General features: G+C 46.3%; 1 protein-coding gene across 1 annotated transcript in view; it reads left to right on the top strand.

Moving 5' to 3' along the window:
* Positions 1–20,845, top strand: part of PRRC2C (proline rich coiled-coil 2C) — a 2,776,386-nt gene that overhangs the window by 2,570,254 nt on the left and 185,287 nt on the right. Inside the window, exon 29 of the mRNA XM_044086759.1 lies at positions 16,802–16,968. Coding sequence (XP_043942694.1) covers positions 16,802–16,968 — 167 coding nt within the window. The remainder of the gene's footprint in view (positions 1–16,801; positions 16,969–20,845) is intronic.

The raw sequence follows: 20,845 nt of genomic DNA, 5'->3' as shown, positions 1-20,845 counted from the left end.
CCCAAGTGTAAGGACTGCAGCAATGTGGATCTTCGAACATCTACATTTATGGTAGGTACAAAACTGTACTTTCTCCGGCTAAGACCATGACTGGAAAACCTCCAAAGCCCGCCAAATCGTCGGCTCCATGTTCGGAGCCGGCTCCGAGCGGTTCTCTTGCTGCCTCGTCTGTTCCGGCCAGAATTGAGGCACCTAGTCCTCAGTCAGCTCCGACTTTAGTGTCGGAGCCGTCCCCGAGCAGAAAGCGCTCCTGGTCTCCGTCTCTCGAGTCGGTTAGATCAGCTCCGAAGTCTCCTGTGTTGTTGGAGCGGAGCCATAGATCTCATTCCTCTAGGTCTTCCAGGCTTTCGGACCATGACCTCGAGAGGGTAGTCAGCCGGCTTTTGAAGTCGCAGGCACTGGCCCAGTTGCTACATAGCCCATCTCAACAGACAGGGGCTACTCCTGCACCCACTCAAGTTCCTCCTCCGACTACTCTGCTGAGTTTGGAGCCGGAGGTCGTCGAGGTGAGTACTGTGGGGGCGTCAGAACCGATCCCTCTTTTGTCGGTTCCTTCATCGGCTCCGATCCCGTCCTTGGCTCTGTCCTTGGAGGGATCCGGCCACCGAGACTCCCTGGTCAGCTCCGAGTGGCATCGGACCCTTGTCCGACCCCGCTCTCCCTCTCGGAGCCTCGGCGCAGGTGAGTTCGGCCCCGACATCGGCTTCGGAGCTGTCCCTCTCGGTGCCCGGGGGAGCTCTCATCTCCTCTGAGTTGGGTCCTTCTTTCCTGCCTAACAGGGGTGCCTTTGAGGTCATGAGCGTGCTGGCTCCAATACCGGTGCCACAGTCGGCCTCCTCGGCCCCTCCCTCTACGGTGCCTGCTTCGGCCCCTGCCTACCCTCCCGACCCCAAGCGAGGAGAACCAACACTCCAGGCTGCCCCATTGGGCCTTTGTTCCTTTTCCGAGGCCTCCCCTCCTGATCCTTTGGGGGAGCCCCTCTGGAAGAGGACTTGTAAGAGGAAACATGTTGACTCTCCTGAGTCAGTGACATCTGACACCGACCTGGATGATTCGGAAGGGTCCCCAAGGTCCCCCTCTGAGGATGTCTCCTTTTCTGACATCTTAGAGATCCTCAAACAGAGGGGGAACTGGTCTGCCCTTAACCCATCGGAGGACGAGTCGGTGTACCTGGATGCATTCGGTTCTTGCCCTTCCACCTCCTGGTTGTCCCTGCCTTTCGACCCACTTATGGAGGTGGTGGCTCGGAAGGCGTGGACGGCTCTGGATACTATGGAACCAACTCCCCGGAGGCCCACTAAATTTATTACTGCCCCGACAGACAACCAGTTTCTCTCTAAGGGTGTCCCCGTGGATGCCATGGTGGCGGCAGCCACTAAGAGGGAGTTGGCTGACCCTTCAGTACCTGTCCATCCTCCTAATAAGGAATCTAGGACTATGGATAGGTACGGCAAGCGGATGTTTTCTTCAGCGACCTTTGCCATGCGGTCACTGAACTATTTATGCCATTTCACCCGACTTCAGAGGGACCTTCTCAAGGAACTGGGTGAAACATTGCAGGTCCCAGCAGCTGTGGGGTCTCAGGAAAAGATAAACTCCCAGCTGGGGACCCTGAACTCTATCGTTAACTCTTCCATGCGGCTCATCTCTTATGCAGCCGATGGAGCGAGTAGAGCCGCAGGTACGGGTGTTGCTCTAAGGAGACATGCCTGGATGCGGCTCTGCATTTTTGCTGACCCCTTCAAGGCGTCCTTCACGAACACCCCCTTTGATGGTTCTGCTCTTTTTGGACCTCAAGTGAAGGATACCTTAACCAGGTGCAAACAAGAAGGCAAGACTCTCTCTGCCGTGGGAGTCCGTTTTTCCGCCCCTTCTAGACCATATCCTAAGGGTCAAAGGGGCGGGAAAATGTGGTTCTGCAAACCTTAAGGAGTTCTGCCGGACGCACGTGGTGAGCTTCCCTCCAGAGGCAGAGGAGGGAACAACAGACGCCGCCCTAGGGGCAGGGGGGGTCCACAGAATCAGGGTAGCAGCGAATCGTTCTCTGACAAACCCTTTCAGCACCCCTGAGGAGCTGCCGACTGTCCACCTTCGGAGGCAGTTGGGGGAAGATTTTCTCTGTACCCAAAAGCCTGGCGCTCTCTTACGCAAGACAGATGGGTACGGTCGAACATATCCGAGGGTTACAAAATCCCCTTTATCCACACCCCACATCAACCAAAAGGGCCTCTTCCAGACGTTCCACCGGGTTTGAGAGACCAAGCAGCACTAGAAATTTCAAAGCTGCTTTTAAAAAGAGCCATCCAGCCAGTCCCAGCAGACCAACAATGGTCCGGAATCTACTCCAAATTCTTTTTAGTACCAAAACAGACAGGGGACTGGAGACCTATTTTGGATCTCAGCAGACTGAACAAATTGGTTCAAAGAACAAAATTCCGGATGGTCACGCTACAGTCCATTCTTCCCTTTTTGGGTCAGGACAATTGGATGTGCTCTATAGACCTTCATGATGCGTACTACCATATCAAACTGAACAGGCGCTACAGGAGGTTTCTCCGCTTCTGGCTGGGAGCCAGTCATTATCAATTCAGAGCCCTGCTGTTTGGCCTCACCACAGCCCCCAGGGTGTTTACCAAATGCATGGCAGTGGTTGCGGCTCACCTGAGACGTCGAGGATTCCAGGTGTTTCCATATTTGGATGACTGGCTCCTTACTGCCACCACCAGGCACCAGTTACTTCAAGCCAGGGATTACGCTGTACAAACGTGCAAAGCGCTAGGCATCTCCATAAATTTCGAAAAGTCTGCCTTGTCTCCTTGTCAGCATATTACCTTCATAGGTGCCGTGTTAAACACGGTGGAGTTGTCAGCAAAACTACCTACACAAAGAGTATTAGACATTCGCAGTCACGTTCAAATCCTACTACAGGCGGACAGAGTCCAAGCAAGGCTTGTACTAAAAACGCTGGGTCTAATGGCTGCAACAATCACCTTACTCCCCCTAGTTCGCTTTCATATGTGGTTACTACAGTGGATGCTTTTTTCCCAATGGTCCTTTCAGCAGCGTCCCATGTCGCGCAATATTCTCATCACTCGATCATGCAAACGACACCTAGCTTGGTGGATGGTCTCGCCTCAGGTGCTTCAAGGCAGACCAGTTGTTCTTCCCCCTCCGGTTGCCACCGTGACAACGGATGCCTCCCTGATCAGGTGGGGGGGGCATTTTCAGGGCAGGACAGTCCAGGGCACATGGCAACCGTTTGAGTGCCACTTGCACATCAATGTCTTGGAGATGAGAGTGGTGCTGTTGGCATTGCAGGCCCTCCAGAACTCTCTTCCCACTGGGACGATTGCGATTCAGACAGACAATATGTCCGTAGTATGGTACATCAACAAACAGGGCGGAACCAGGTCCTATCCTGTTTGTCGGGAAGCGCTCAGACTCTGGCAATGGGCGATCTCTTCTCACCGGTTTCTGGTAGCAAAACACATTCCAGGAAAGTCCAATGTCATAGCAGACAGGCTGAGCAGGGACATTCTCATGCCCTACGAGTGGTCTCTCAACCAACTAGTAGTGGATCAAATATTCAGAAAGTGGGGTCAGCCTTGCTGCAACCTTTTTGCAACCCCGCAAAACAGCAAGTGTCAGGACTTCTTCACCCTCTTTCCTCTTCCGGGCCTCTCTCCCAGAGACGCTCTAGTCCACATTTGGCCCGGGGTCTCCTTTATGCTTTCCCCCCTTTTCCCTTAATTACTCAGTCCAGAAAGAAACTGCCTTGAGATCCAGGATGATCCTCATTGCCCCTTACTGGCCCTGTCAAGTCTGGTTTCCGTTCCTACAACGGAGCAGCCCTGGCATCTGGACCCAGTGCCAGACCTTCTGGCTCATCAATCGGGCAGGCTGCACCAATCCCTTTCGTCTCTCAACCTCACAGCTTGGTTGCTCCACTTCCAACCGTAGCCAGGCTTCCCTTAATTTCTCAGTCAGTGCATGAGATTATCCTTGCCTCTCACAAGTCTAACACCAGAAGGACGTACGCTAGTAAATGGAAACGTTTCTCTATTTTGGCAAGGAAAAATCAAGTTGACCCCTTCACTGCTCCTGTACAAACAGTTCTAGATTTTTTAGCGGAACTTTTCCAAAAAGGCTCCTCTTCAGCCACTATCAGAGTCCAGCTGGCGGCTATTGCAAATTTCCACGTTGGCTTGTCAGAATCCAGCATTATGTCCCAGAAAATCTGCAAAGCTTTTCTGAAGGGTACCCTGTTACTTAGGCCCCCAGTCAAAGACCCTCCTCCACTGTGGGATCTAAATTTGGTACTGTCATCATTAATTCTGCCTCCTTTTGAGCCTGCTGCCTCCTGCTCGTTAAAACTGCTCTCCTGGAAAACACTTTTCCTGGTAGCTATTACCTCAGCGAGAAGGGTTTCGGAACTACAAGCACTATCTGTGCGCCCCCTTTATCTTGTTTTTCACAAAGATAGAGTGGCTCTTAGGACTAATCCATCCTTTTTACCTAAGGTTCTATCTGAAAAAAATCCCAATCAGACCATTGATCTCCCAGTTTTCTTTCCAAATTACACTGACAGAGCTGAGAGAAGATTACATTGCTTGGACGTTCACCAGCAGCTACGCTTCTATCTGGATAGAACTAAACTATTGAGAAAATCAGAGCAACTCTTCTTATCTTATGCGGAAGGGAAGCAAGGCCTTCCAGTTTCTAAAGTGACCTTGTCCAGATGGTTGACCTCTCATCACTTTAATATATCAATTGAGGCATAAGGAGCTCCCTACCAAACCTAGAGCTCATTCAACTAGAGCATTAGCTTCCTCAGTTGCTTTTCAAGCGAGGTTACCTTTGGATTCTATTTGTGCAGCGGCCACATGGGCCTCCCCTCATACCTTTATTTCTCATTACAAACTGGATATTGCCTCCAGAAATCGTGCAGATTTTGGTTCCACTGTACTCAAGAGTCTGCTCCATTGAGCCACCCAGGAGTAAGGTGCTAGGGACGCTGTCCCATCCAGCAAGAATGAAGGCGAGATTGACAACTTAACATTAAGAAGTTATGTACTTACCATAACGTTCCATGTTAGTTGTCTTCTTCTCGCCTTCTTTCTTGCGTCCCACCCTCCATCCCTCTAGCCTGGAAAGACCTAGAGTATTGGGTGAGACTTTCTTTGTCACCAGGATTACCTCTTCACCTAGAGCTGTTGTCCCCTTTTTGGTAGCCTTGGTGAAAGACAGGCTGTGGGGCTCATAGTTCTATAGAGTTCATAGATTTATCCTTTCTTGTGGTGGGACATGTTTTGTCCATAGTGTTAGCTATCAAACGAGATCTGGGTATATGACGCCTAGCATTATGGGACATAGGTTACCCTCGAGCCGGTAAAAATAGCTCTCGAGCTTTAGTATTAGGCCGAGTCGGGGCCGAGGTTCTGCTCCGAACCCATCCAGCAAGAAAGAAGGCGAGAAGAAGACAACTAACATGGAACGTTATGGTAGGTACATAACTTCTTATTCTTGGTACCCAGAAAGGACAAGGCCTGGAGGCCAATACTGGATTTATCAATTTTGAACACATTCCTGAACATTCCAAAATTCAAAATGCTAACTTTGCAGCAGCTTCTGCCCATGCTGGGCAAGAATGCTTGGCTGGTGACATTAGACCTAAAAGAGGCATACCTGCATGTCCCAATAAGGGAATCGTACAGAAGATACCTCTCTTTCAAGGCTGGCTTAATGCATTACCAATTCTCTGCACTGCCCTTTGGCTTATCTACTGCGCCGTGGTGCCTGGCACCAATAATTGCTTTTTGCAGACAGTGAAGTATACAAATATATCCTTACTTGGGCGACTGTCTCATTCAAGCAGAGAGCAAGGACATTTCTTCTTCAGCACCTGGCATTTGTGAAAAAGCATCTAACATGCCTATGGTACACAATTAAACGAAAAGAAATCACAACTGGTACCCTCTCAAAAGATAACATTCCTGGGTGCAAGCTTGAATACAACTGCCCAGATGGCTTTCCTCACGCCAGACAGAGGCAACTGACTACTTACTTCAAACTGATGGCAGCAGAAACCCAGTTATCTGCAAGACAAACTCTGAGGTTTTGGGGTTCATGGCATCCTGCATCCTACTGATTTCATATGCAAGACTGCATATGAGGAAACTTCAATGGGACCTAAAAAGTTTATGGAGTCAACATTGTCAAAGTCTGGAAACAATGATTCCTCTCATTCCCTGCCTACAACAGGAATTTCTATGGTGGGCAAAGGCATGTTACCAAAACATGGGACGGGCCTTCACTCTACCCCCTGCCAGCCAAAGCTAAACATCAGACGCATCAGATTATGCATTGGGGGTCCACCTGGCGGGAAGATGCATTCAGGGTATATGGACCCCAAAACAAATGCATCTGCATATCAACCAAAAACAGATGTTAGCTGTTCAGAATGCCCTGACAGCCTTCAAGGACTTACTTCATCCAGGACAACTACTGATAAAGGCGGACAACACCACGGTTATGTGGTATATAAACAAGCAGGGGGGCACACACTCATACTCCCTTTGCAGACTAGCCATGGCACTGTGGGACACAGCTTTGGCTTACCAAGTACATCTTCAAGCTCAATTCCTGCCAGGAAAACAAAATACTCTGGCAGACGATTTAAGCAGAAACCTTATGGACCTTCACGACTGGAAGCTAGATCCACATGTCTTCAGGATGATAAAGAAATGGGGGACCCGGATGTAGATCTATTTGCTTCTCCTCAAAATTATCAATTGAAAAGATTCTGCACAAGGATTTATCACAGACAAGCATGGAAAGTGGACGCCCTATCCTTCAGTTGGAAAAAAACTGTCAGTTTACGCCTTTCCTCCTCTGCCTCTTCTTCCCAAGGTCCTACTAAAAGTCAGACAAGAGAAACCAAAGATGATGCTAATTGCCCCGGACTGGCCCCGCCAATACTGGTACCCAATCATAAGGAACTTGTCTCCGTACCCAGCTTGGACCTTGCCTCAAAGACCTCAATTACTGTCCCAGCAGAACAATCGGATCCTGCATAATCAGCTCCAAACACTGAACCTGGCAGCATGGCTAATCAGGTTGTTATGCAAACAACACCTCTCAGTAAAGCTGTGATGGATGTCATTTTGGAAGCCAGAAGGCCTAGTACTAGAAAATCTTATGCTGATAAATGGAAGAGATTCTGTGCTTGGAATCGAGCACAAGGAACTGATACAGCAAAACCAAATATTCCTCAGATATTACAATACTTGACTGAGATGCTTGACAAAGGCCTATCCTTCTCATCAATAAAAATCCATGCCTCTGCCATTTCGGCTCATTACAATACAGAGACACCAATCTTTTCTCATCCTTTACTAAAGCAATATCTTAGAGGAGCCAAAAATTTAAGGCCTCCCAGATCATCACCAATACCTCCATGGGACCTCAATTATGTGTTTGAAAAGCTCACCCTGCCTCCATTTGAACCAGCTGCTACTGCAGATCTAAAGTTCTTATCATGGAAAACAGCTCTGCTCCTGGCAATTACTTCAGCAAGAAGAGTCTCAGAGCTACAGGCCCTCATGGCTGTGGAGCCTTTTATCATATTTTACCCAGATAGGGTGTCTCTGAGGACCAATCCTTCATTTATGCCTAAGGTGATTTCCAGTGTGGCTCTTAACCAAACCATTCATCTGCCAACCTTTTATCCAAATCCGCAGAACAAGGGGGAGAGAATTCTGCATTCCTTGGACGTACACAGACAGCTAAGTTTCTACTTGAGCAGGACTAAATCTCTAAGAAAAACTGAGCAATTACTAGTGACATATGCTGCAGGATCAGAAGAAAAGGCTATTTCAAAGCAGACTATTTCAAAGTGGATAAGCCACTGCATTCGTTCCTGCTACTTACACCATGGCAAACCTGTGCCCAAGGACATTAGGTCTCATTTCACCAGAGCTACAGCTACTTCAGCAGCCTTTCTCAAAGGAGTACCAACCAAAGGCATTCTAGAGGCTGCTACTTGGAGTTCTGTTCACACTTTTACAAAGCATTATTATTTGCCTCTGTACTCTAAGTCCAGGGCAGGCTTTGCCACTGCAGTTCTGCAGGGCCTTATAGCTGCCCCTAATGCTCTTTAGCGCCAGCCTCCCATCCATAGATTTGGGATTCTACCCAAATGTAATGACTGCAACAGTGAAACACGAAGAACATAGTACAGTTGTGTACACGTATCATAAATGTAGATGTACAAGTGTATTCACTGTTGCAGTCCAGGTTACTCACCCGCCATCTCCCTTTCATTCTGGAGTTTCTTTCCTTCACTGTCTTCTACAACCTATGTGGTGTATTTGCTTGTAGATGAAGGTAAAGTTTGTATTGTTGCATGTATATATAGTTTATGTATATATATTTTTGCTACCTTTTTGGGGGCACCTGACATCTGGGGGAAGAAAAACTAAAGAAAATGGTGTCGGCTGCTAGTTTTATACCCCTGACGACTTGACGTCATGGAAGAGGTGACAGCAACTAATACAGGACCCAAGACTTTGGAATTCAGGCCGACTGAGGGCAACCTGCCAGCAGATTACCCAAATGTAATGACTGCAACAGTGAATACACTCAACATCTACATTTATGGTAAGTGTACACAACTGTAAGTTCTCTGCACTTCCCTTTGGCTTATCTGCTGCGCCCAGAGTGTTCACAAAGTGTCTAGCTCCAACCATTGCATTTTGCAGGCAGACAAATATTTAAATTTACCAATTATTGGACGATAGTCTGATTCAGGCAGAAAGCCAGCACTTGCTATTACAACACCTGGCATTTGTAAAGTAACAATTCACTGGCAGACAACTTCAGCAGAAATCTCATGGACCCACACGAATGGAAACTAGCACCCAAAATATTCAACCTCTTGAGGAACAAATGGGGGACTCCAGAGGTAGACCTGTTTGCCTCCCCTCAGAACTACCAATTGAACAAATTCTGCACAAGAGCTCCCTACAGTCAAGCTTGGAAAGTGGATGCCCTGTCCTTTACCTGGGAAAGCCTCTCGGTTTATGCCTTTTCCCGTCTGCCTCTCCTCTCGAAGGTTCTACTAAAGATCAAACAGGACAAGCCAAGGACAATACTGATTGCACCAGACTGGCCACGCCAGCACTGGTACCCCCTCTTGCGCAGTATGACACTGCTACAACCATGGCACCTGCCTCAGACCCCTTCCCTGCTGTCCCAGCAGGCGGGCCAGATTCTGCACACTCCGCTTCAAACCATGAACCTTGCAGCCTGGCTAATTCCTTGAGCTCTCCTCCAGCATCCCCCAGTAAGCAGGTGCTGGATGTCATTCTGGAGGCAAGGAAGCCTAGTACTTGAAAATCCTATGCTGAAAAGTGGGAAAAGATACTGCTCCTGGAGCTAGGCTCAGGTGATGGGCGCAACGGTGCCCAGCTTACCTCATTCTAGAGTACTTAACAGAAATGCTCCACAAGGGCCTATCCTTTTCATCAATTAAAATTCATGCATTTGCCATTTCAGCACATTATAATACTGAGCCCACCCCTCTTCTCTCACCCCTTGCTAAAACAGTTCTTTAGAGGGGCCAAAAATATAAGACCCCCCCCCCCAAGAGAGCTCCTACTCCAGCTTGGGACCTTAACTTTGTATTGGAAAAACTCACTCTTCCCTCACTTTGAGCCAGCTGCAACAGCAGAGTTGAAATTCCTTTCTTGGAAAACAGCCTTCCTTCTAGCCAACACTTCAGCAAGAACAGTGTCTGAATTAGAGGCCCTCATGGCAGTGGAACCCTTCATTATCTTCCATGCAGACAAGGTTTTCCTCAGGACTAATCCTTCCTTTATGCCCAAGGTGGTGTGTAGTGTGGCCCTAAATCAGTCCATTCATTTGCCTACTTTTTTCCCTAATCCACAAAACAAAGGGGAACGAATACTGCACTCTGTGGACGTGCACAGATAACTTGCATTCTATTTGGAAAGGACTAAGCCTCTCAGAAAATCTGAACAGCTGCTAGTTGGCTTTGCTGCAGGGGCAGAGGGGAAGGCCATTTCAAAGCAAACCATTTCCAAATGGATAGCCCATTGCATTAATTTCTGCTACAAGCACCATGGAAAACCTACCATACAGGGGATAAGATCACATTCCACCAGGGTTGCATCTACCTCTTCGGCATTTCTCAGAGGAGTCCCTACTAGGGACATTTTAGAAGCTGCTACCTGGAGCTCTGTACATACCTTCACCAAGCATTACCACATGCCTATCTTTTCTTAATCCAGAGCTGGATTTGCCACTGCAGTCTTGCAGGGCTTAATAGCTGGCCCTAATGCTCTTTAACTTCCTCCTCCCTTCCTTAGCGTTGGGAATCAACCCAAATATGATGACTGCAACAGTGATACACGAAGAATATAGTACAGTTGTGTACACTTATCATAAATGTAGATGTTTGAGTGTATTCACTGTTTCAGTCCTGGTTACCCTCCCTCCGACCCCCCTGACTTCTCTTGGCGCTACCTTTCCTTCTTGTTGGTATATTTAATTTTTCTTGTGTATTTGCTTTTTGATGGGGGGGGGGGGTGTACCATACCATATAATTGCTTCCTATTGTGGGGGAACCTGACATTTGGGGCAAGAAAAACTGATATAATGGCGTCGGCTGCATGTTTTATACCCCTGACGACATGACGTCAGTGAAGAAGCAACTGCATCTGACGCAGAAATCTGAAGACTGGTATTCAGGCCTGCTTATTGCAACGGCTGAGGGCTACCTGCAAGCAGATAACCCTAATGTGATGACTGCAACAGTGAATACACTCTAACATCTACATTTATGGTAAGTGTACACGACTGTACTTTCCTGCTACTCTGAGAAGTCGGATCAGTTTCTCATTAAGATAAGTTTCCCATTGGATTTTTTTCAGTCATTTTTGTATTACTATAGTCTGTTAATGTCCGGTAGGAGCAAGTGCAACTGTGGTCGCCAGATTCCCCACAAAGACACCCATGACCAGTGTCTCTCTTGTTTGGGTAGGGATCACGATTATAAGCACTGCGCCATCTCTAAGTTCGTCCCGAAGACCCTTCGTCGCTGACTTCAGGCGCTCGACTTGTACCTTGATAACTAGCGCATTAGATTGCTCTCTGCATGGAAGCCGCTTCTGATGCTCATCCGAACTACCCAGGAAGAGGACCAAGCCCACACACTTGTCAACTTCCACTGAGCCTCCCTCCTCCGATTCTCAGCCTGTGGCCACCGTCAGCTTGGGTGAGGATCCAGCATCCGCCACTTCGGATATAGCGGGTACCTGTCAGGAGGCAGCACAATCCAGAGCGAATGACATGTCTGGGCAGGATATCCCGGACCCTGATTCAGATGCCGGGGGGAACCATTTTCTGGAATGGGAGCTTTGGAGCAGGCCTCAGCCGTTCTTTCTATAACTTCAAGGCCGACCTCCAGCCAGACGCCAGTTAGGCCTTCCAAGAGAAAACAGAAAATGAGGTATATCACTTCAACCCCAGAGACCTTGCCAGACTGGCAGGCCTTCCGTCAGAGCCTCTACAATGCTGTCCTGGCCCTTCGGCCTACAGCAGACCTCCCTCATGCTGCTCCATCTCTTCTTAGTCCCATGTCTCCTCAGCCTGAGAGAACTCCTGTCCAGCCGGCAGAAGAGGAAATGTCTCATTCCTCAGAGGACTCCTTGTCCTACTCTTCTCAAATTTCTTCCCCTCTAGGCTATGCCTCTCCAGAAGTCTTCAACCCCAGAGACTTTGCCAGACTGGCAGGCCTTCAGCCAGAGCCTCTACAATGCCTTCCTGGCCCTTAGGCCTACAGCAGACCTCCCTCATGCTGCTCCATCTCTTCTTAGTCCCATGTCTCCTCAGCCTGAAAGAACTCCTGTCCAGCCGGCAGAAGAGGAAATGTCTCATTCCTCAGAGGACTCCTTGTCCTACTCTTCTCAAATTTCTTCCCCTCTAGGCTATGCCTCTCCAGAAGTAGTCTGTGCTGAACCTGACTCCCCTGTAGAAGAACTTACCTTCGGGGACACAGTCAGTCTTATGAGAGAACATTTTAAATGGGATTGCTCAGACATGTCTGAGGTTCAGAAAAGATTATATGACCTCATCCAGATGGAATCTCCTTACCCGGCTCCTATTCCTCCTGTCCAGCCTGCCTTCTTGGATGCTTTTGCTGCAGCATGCATGAACCCAGATTCCCAGCCACCTGCACCTAGGAGGGCAGACCGGTTGTATAGGGTACTTGATGCAGAAAAATTCCTTTTCAAATGCCCACCAGTTGACCCAGCAACTGTTTCTATTGCTACTGATAGGGCTACCAAACTTCTCCCTACCACCACTGTCCAGCCTGCAGATAAAAACAGCCAGGCCATGGAGAGGTGGGGGAAGAAAATATAGACTTTTGCTACCCTGCCCTTTAGAGCTACAAACTACCAGTCACACATGGCCAAATACTCTCTGGCCTTACTTGACAAAGCTTTTCCAAGGAACTCAATGAGATCCCTGGCTGCTCTGCAAAGGGATACCTGTCTTCCTTGTGTGGGCTCATCTCCCAAGTCAATAAACATTCTCTAAGGTGTGCATATATGATGCAGCTGTGGCCTCTGCCAGGTCAGTTGCATCTGCCTCTGTATCAAGGAGATTCTCCTGGCTGCATCTCCAACCTTTACCAGATGATTAAGTCCAAACTCTTGGATGCTCCTTTGGATCACTCTGCCCTTTTTGGCACTAAGGTGGGTGATCTCTTCAAGTCACTTTAGCAAAAAGGAAAGAGCTACAAGATTTGAAATATCTGCTTGTCTCTCCTATCCTGAAAGTTCAGAGAAACTATCCTGCCAAGACACAATGTATACAAAAGTCTTCAAGGCCTTCTGCCCCCCTCCAGGTCTAGAAGATCCCACAGGAGACAGGCTTCTCAGCCTAGGACTCCTCAAGCCACTGCCTAGAGAACCCCCCCCCTTTCCAGAAAGGCAGGCAGCATCTGCCTACCTGCTGCACTTTCTTCCCCCTCCTCCGTCCACCATACCTCTCTCCTGCCATCTCTCTCACTGCCTCCCTGCATGGGCCCTAGTGACATCCAACAAATGGGTTTTGTCTATCCTGAAGGGGGGGGGATTACTTCACGTCTTGGATGTCTCCTCCTCCAAGACTGCCTATACCTCTGCTTCCCCTTCTCAGTGGTCCCTCCTTCCCGAGGTCCTAAACAACCTGTTGCTTCAAGGCACCATAGAACTTGCCCCCCCCCCACTCCTATAGAGGCAGAGGTGCAATTCTAATAGTAGATGTTGGCGTCGAGGCAAAAAGAGCCTGCAAAATCTGGGTCTCAGAGATTCCTTCCCAAATAGACTTTCAGTACTCCTGAAGTGCTGCCCAACTGCCCACCTCTGGGGGCAGTCAGATGCTTGTCCTTGCAGCCAGACTCCTGGGCTGCTATAACAAATGATTCCTGGGTGCTAAAAATAATATCCAGAGGTTACTTCATACCATTTTCCCAGCCCCCAGTCTCCAAAAGAAAGTATCCTGATGTTCCACCGAAGCCAGAGGAAGTCTGCAGCACAAGAAATTCAAAAACTGCTAGACAAGAGTCATCTAGGAGGTCCCACCAACCAAACAGGATTTCTTTTTAGTGCCCCAAAAAACGGTAGTCCTGAGAACAATTTTGGATCTAGGCAAACTAAATCAGTTCATGAAAAAGTCTAAGTTCCAAATGATCACAGTTCATTCCATTCTGCCATTTTTACACAAGGGCGATCGGATGTGCTCCATAGATCTTCAGGATGCGTGCTATCACATCAAGATAGACGGGTGCTCCCGAAGATGCTTATGCTTTCAGCTGGGAGCCAGTCACTACCAATTCAGAGCCCTGCCTTTGGACTCACCACAGCCCCCTAAGTGTTTACTAAATGTATGTCAGTAGTGGCAGCTCACTTGAGATTAAAAATATTCCAAGTATTTCCATACCTAGATGACTGGCTCTTCTTTGCCCCTACTATGCATCTCCTACAACAATCCAAGGACTATTTCCTCCAGATTTGTGGTTCACAAGGTATCAAGTCAGTTATGCCAAATCAGACCTTACATCAGTAGAAGAGAGCCTGGAGTTTATTGCTGCACATCTGAACACAATGCAAATTGCGTCTTTGCCTACTCATCACGTAGACATATGCAGATCTCAGGTTCATCAAATTCTGTTGCATCAGACTCCTCCAGCCAAACTAATTCTCTAAGCTTTGGGGGTCTATGGCAACAGCAGTAGTTCTTCATCCTTTAGCATGCTACTTTGTCCTTCAATGAATTTAGCTGTTCAGTATTCTAGTCTTGAACAACCCATATCTTTTTACATTCAAGCTTACACAAATGTATAGATACCATCTTCACTGGTGGATCCAGTCATATGACATTTATCTAGGCTGGCACATTGTTTTTCCTCCCGCTGGCCACAGTGACCACGGACGCCTTCCAGTTGGGTTGGGGGCATTACTTGGGAAGGATAATCGAAGGCATGTGGTCGCCCCAAGAGACCAATTCGCATATCAATGTCTTGGAGATGATAGCAGACCTTTTAGCATTACAGACATTTTAAGATGCCCTTCCTATAAGGGACTGTTGCGATTCAAATTGACAATATGTCTGTAGTCTGGTACATCAGCCAACAAGGAGGAACCCAGTCTTGCCCTATCTGCTGGGAGGCTATGAGTGTGTGGCAGTGGGCAGTCTCCAACTATTTCTAGTAGCTACGCACATTCTGGGGAAATCCAGAGCACTAGCAGACATACTCAGCAAGTCCATTCTGATGCCTCATGAGTGGTGTCTCAAACAGTCAGGGGTCAACATTGTTATGATCTCTGTGTCCCCCCACAAGTGCAGCACATGTTTTGCCCTGATCTCCCCTCAGGAGGAGTCACTGAGAGGTGCTGTAGTCCACATTTGGCCATCTGATCTCCTTTACTGTTATCCCTCACTTCTTTGATCCAAACATTTCTACAGAAAGCAACTCAAGTTGAAGAACTCAGTCATCCTCATTGCTCCTTTCTGGCCTCACCAGGTTTGCTTCCCCTTCCTTGTTCTCATCTTCGTTATCCTTCCTGGATACTGGACCCAACTCCAGGTCTTCTATCACATCCCTCTGGGATGAATCATCCCAGTATCCCAGCCTTCAAACTTAACTGCATGGTTTCTCCAGTTCCAGTAATAACAAAACAGCCCAGGCTTTATTCCCAGTCTGTACCATTTTATTATCCTTGCAAAAACGACTCCACCAAAAAGATTTATAAGGCCAAATGTAAAAGATTTTCCCTTTGGGCATTAAGAAACAATGTTGACTCATTTTACTGCCTGTGACTCTGCTGGTTTTGATTTTCTGGCTGCCTTTTCAAATAAGGAGCTATTTTTTTCTGATTAACCTACTTTTGTCAGCCATATCAAATTTTCATACAAGAGAGAAAAATTGTTTTGCTTCTTCCAAGTTATGTAAAGCTTTCTTGAAATACACTTCTTCCTTAAATCCAGATTAAAAGATCCTTTACCTCCTTGGGAATTGACTGTGGTACTACAAGATCCAACTCGAAAACCCTTTGAACCTTCAGCAAAAAATGATTTCAAATGCCCGTCATGGAAAACAGCCTTTTTAGTAGCTATTGTTTCTGCCAAAAAGATTTCTGAACTCCAGGCTCTTTCATCAAAGACACACTGTACATTATTTTCCATAGACAGTGTTCTTTACTTTACAAGCTAACCCTTCTATTATACCTAAAGTGGCTTCTGAATCTCACATTAACCAATCCATTCATTTGCCAATTTCCTTTCCTAATTTCTCAAACAAAAGAGAATATGTGCTACATCTTCTGGACGTGCACAGGCAATTGTTTTTATTTACACAGAACTAATCACAAAATCAAGCCAGCTGTTTGTCCCTTCTCAAAAAGTCGACTGAGTTATGCAGGGTCTAAAGTTACACTGGCTAAATGGATAATTAATTGCATTTTTAAGCTGTATTCCCAACAGTGCATTTCCTTACCAAGACTGCCTAAAGCCCACTCAACTAGCTCCATGACTACTTCACCTGCTTTTTGGTCGAGAACATATTTTGATGTTTGCATGGCAGCCATATGATCCAGTACTTATACCTTTGTTACTCATTACAAATTGGATCTAATCTCCAGAAGCTGAGCTGTCTTTGGTTCAGCAGTTCTCTGGAATATCCTTTCATGAGGGCCACCCAAGATTCATGTAGTTGGGGACTCTGTCACATTCATTGAGGAAGAATGAAAAGAACAACTTCAGATTTGAAAGTTATGTATTCAACATAATTGGCCATCTGTGTTGCCCATTTTCATTCTTCAACTCTTCCCCCATCCTATAATGTTCTAGACTGACCTGTTGGTTTTATTATTGGAACGTATAGTTCTGGGTTTGAATCATGTTCTATTATCTATCCCTTTTCTTAACTACTTAATGTGGACTTTGTGGCAACAAACTCCATCTGAGGTGCTGGAGATGGATTAGGGCATTATGGGTAGACGGAGGAGCTCAATAGTTGGATCCAAAGTCTGAAGTATGAGGCCGAGTCGGATCCGAAGTTTGGATCCATAACCCATTCATTGAAGAGTGAAAATGGACAATACAGGTGTTTAGTTAAGGTGAGTAAATACATTTTAATTTTATATATTGAAGGAACTATATTTTTAAAATGCAAGCAGTTTGGGAAGACAGATGCTTTTCTAATTATGTACCCATTTCTAATTTTCTCATGCAGTTTTTAAACTATTTCTTACTTTTGTGCCAGCCAACTGCAATGCAGCCTATTTCCATCCCCATGTACGCCCCCCTGCAAGGGCAGCATCAGGCCCAGTTGAGTCTTGGAGCAGCACCTCCTGTCTCCCAAGCACAGGAGCTGTTTAACTCTACTCTGCAGTCATACCGGTGAGTGTTATCCTAAACCTGGGACAATATATATTCATTGGGCTTTTGATGTATTTTCTGTTTAAAATGTTGGTTAAGCTTGCAAAGAACACAGTGTTTTTTGTTTCATAGACAGCCTTCGGGAGTTTTGCTGATGTAAGGGATCACACAACACGCAAACATTAGATTTGATGTAAATTTTCATTCATTCCTCAATTAATGGGTTCAGAGCCAACTCGGCCATTACACTAACACATGGCTTCCAAAAACTCTGTTGAGTTCCTTCCCTACCCATAATGCAGCAACCACTAACATCTTCCAGATCTCATTTGCCGCTTTGTCTAGATGTGGTCACCTTCAGCTCTCAAGTGTTGAGTGGGAGAGGAGTTTTTTTTTTCTTATCTAAAAACTATTTATGATTGCTTATTTAATTTAGTTTTATTATTAAATGGTTACTGCTGTAGTCCTCTTTTCATACACCTTTGAGTGTACTCTCTTCTTCCATTGTTGGTAAGGCCTATACTTCCTTCCCTACTCCTTTTACACTTGGTGTATACCTCCTTACTTACCAAAGCTGGTGTTTTTTTTCCTGTTTACAGATTATTTTATTTATTTACCATTGTTGGTATTTGTTTTCCTCTTGCTCTTTAGTTTAGTACTTTTGTTGTATTATAGCTTTCTATTTCAGAATGTCTGAAAAAAGTCCTTCAGGGATTTAAAAAGTGTAAAGTGTGGGCATAAGTTGCTTTATTCCGATGCCCATGGTCTTTGTGTATCTTGCTTTGGGCCTGGATCATTTGTAACAAGATTGTAGTATCTGTTGTGTGTTCAACTCCAGAGCACTTGCTGACAGAAAAAAACATATTGGTTTTGAGAGGCTTGCTGCTTAACTTCCTTTTCTAAAGCCATTACTGGGTTTTAGTCCCCCCAAACACAAAGCTAGTGACCCTACAAAAAGGTCTTCAGCCTCTTCTTCCTCTGAACCTGAAAAGAAGAAAGAGAAATTGGATGTGAAATTACTCATGGTCCAGCCGTCATCTGATCTGATAAGCCTGTTCAGGATTCTACACCCTTAGATATGAAACCTTTACTGAGGACTACTTATTCTGTTAGCCTGGATCCAGTCCCAGACATAGTGCCTTCTCTCCTTTTAAAGAGGCACTCCAAATCACCATCCCTAGCATCTTCTCGTTCCTCAGAGTCTCATGGAGATGATGATGAGGAAATTCTTCACGGCACAATTTCATTGGGAGTTCTTGCAGCTCCTACCTTTTTAGGACAGGAAGTCAAATGATCTACTGTTCCACTCATTACAACTCCTTCTCTAATCCAAACTGTTGTTTTGAGTCCTCTGATACGAATGTTCCCGGGTCAGTCTGGTTCAGTTCCAAAGAAATCATCTTCGGATCCAAATACTGCTCTGAGTGCACCAACTCTGACATCCTCGGAGCTGGATGACTTTCAGAGCCGAAGCATCCCTGTCGGATCCAGGAGGTTGGAGTCTACTCCAAGGTTTTCGAAGCCATCTCTTCCTCTTGGAGCCTCAGCACTGGACAGCTTGGCTCCAACTTCTGCATCAGTCATCGTTAGTCTCTCAGTTGGATACCCTGCAGGCTGTATTTATTTCGTCCATGAGGCTTATCTGACATGCTGCAGAAGGTGCCTCAAGGGCCACTGGCTCAAGTGATGTCTGGATGCTCCTGCGATTTTGGCGAGCCCTTCAAGTCCTCATTAGTTAGTGCTCCTTTTGACTACTTTCCTTTTTTTGGCTCCACAGTAAAGGAGACACTCCAGGTGTGAGAGAGAGAGAATGACCCCTCTCTGCAGTGGGCGTGCATTTTTTATGGGAACTTTTCCAGGAATCAATGGGGAGGTTGAAAAATATGGTTCAGAAAGTCCCAAAGTTCTTTTCAGGACACACATGGAGATCCCCCAGATGCAGAGGGGGGAGCTATAATGGAAGGCAATCCCCCTGCAGCAGAGGAAGGCTGAAAGCCCGGGGTCTGTAGATTCCTTTTCCAACAGACCTTTTCAGCACTTATGAAGGAAGGCCCAATTGTCTACCTCTGGAGGCAGTTTGAGGCCATTTATCTTTGCACCAGAGAGCCTGGTTAGATATAACAAAAGACAGTTGTATGCAGAAAATTATTTCCAGAGGTTATATAATTTCCTTTTCCCTACTTCCTCCATTGTCAAGAAAATTTTCCAGTGTTCCATCCACCCAATCAGTGGATAGCAGCAGCACTGGAAATACAAAAACTGCTAAGAAAAAGTCAGTTAGGAGGTCCCACCAGACCAAATAGAATCTGGAGCTTCCTCAAGATTCTTTTCAGTGCCAGAGAAAACGGGACTGGAGACCAATTTTTGATCTCTGTGCATTGGGTTATACAATTCCCTTTTTCCTACTTCCTCCATTGTCAAGAAAATTTTCCAGTGTTCCATCCAATCAGTGGATAGCAGCAGCACTGGAATTTCAAAAACTGCTAAGAAAGAGTCAGCCAGGAGGTCCCACCAGACCAAATAGAATCTGGAACTTCCTCAAGATTCTTTTCAGTGGCAGAGAAAATGGGACTGGAGACCAATTTTTGATCTCTGTGCATTGAACAACTCAGTTCAACACACACAGTTCCGAATGGTCACAGTTCAGTCCATTCTGCCCTTTCTAGGCAAAGACGACTTCTGGATGTGCTCGATAAATCTTCAGGATGAGTACTATCACATAAAGATGAGCAAATGATCCAAAAGGTACTTGCTCTTCCGGCTGGGAGCCAGTCATTTTCAGTTCAGAGCACTTCCCTTTGGCCTCACCAGAGCCCCCAAAGTGTTCAAGTGCATGGTAGTGGTAGCAGCTCACTTCAGACTGCAAGGATTCTGGATGTTTCCATATTTAGACAACTGGCTCATTACAGCCCTGACTAAGCATTGACTGATAAAAGCCTGAGATTAGGTGCTGCAGACTTGTTCACATCTTGGAATAACCATAAATTACAGGGTCAACGAATGATCAAAATGTCAAGTATGGCATACTCTACGTTTGATCGATCGTTCATTTAGTCAGACACTCCAAATGCCGAAATTTGGAGTTCAGAAATGTTTTGGTCAGCCATCCCAGTCAGTGTAGCATGTGACGTAGACATGCTACACTGTTTGGAATGGCGACGTCGCAGGCTGCTTTAATATACCAACTCTGAGATCACTGTACATTGGGGAAAGGGCAATTTCCCGGTAAACGCTTATTGCGAGTACTGGGAAATTGCCCTTTCCCCAATGTACAGAGATCTCTGAGTTGGTATATTTAGTTAGAGGGGTGGGGGGCAACGCCCCCCACTTAATTTTAAAAGTAGGTGTGTTTGTGTAGGTGTATTAGTGTTTGAATGATGTGTGTGTGTAGGGGTTCGTATGCATTGGTTGTATGTGTGTCTTTTGTATGTTAGTGTAGTGGAGGTGTGGGACAAACAAAATCTTTCGATTTTGTTTGTTTCAGACTTTTGAGGGTTCGAGGGTTTTGAACTTACGATCATAGTGTGTTGAGTATGTTGTACTCGACATTATGATAATTCGTTCATTTAACATAGACCCAAATTACAGACTTGTTCACATTTTGGAATAACCATAATTTACAGTCTCCCTTACAACCTACCTAGACATTAGAATTCATAGGAGCAGTGTTCAACATAGCATCTATGGTAGCAAATGATAAGGATGCATGTCAGGAAAATCATTTGCAGTATCAGCATTTCAGCCAGATTGATTCTGCAAGTGCTGGGGTTAATGTCAGGCAATAATTTTAGTTACCTTAGCAAGATTCCACATGAGAATTCTACAGTGGATGCTAGCAATAGCAATACAGTGTTCATTACTCTCAGCCTTTGTGAGTAAAGATAAGAGTAACTCAAGT

This window comes from Protopterus annectens, chromosome 10.part0, assembly GCF_019279795.1.
Source record: "Protopterus annectens isolate FY-2018-M chromosome 10.part0, PAN1.0, whole genome shotgun sequence".
NCBI classification, from domain to species: Eukaryota; Metazoa; Chordata; order Ceratodontiformes; family Protopteridae; genus Protopterus; species Protopterus annectens.
This window is presented reverse-complemented; position numbering and strand designations above follow the sequence as displayed.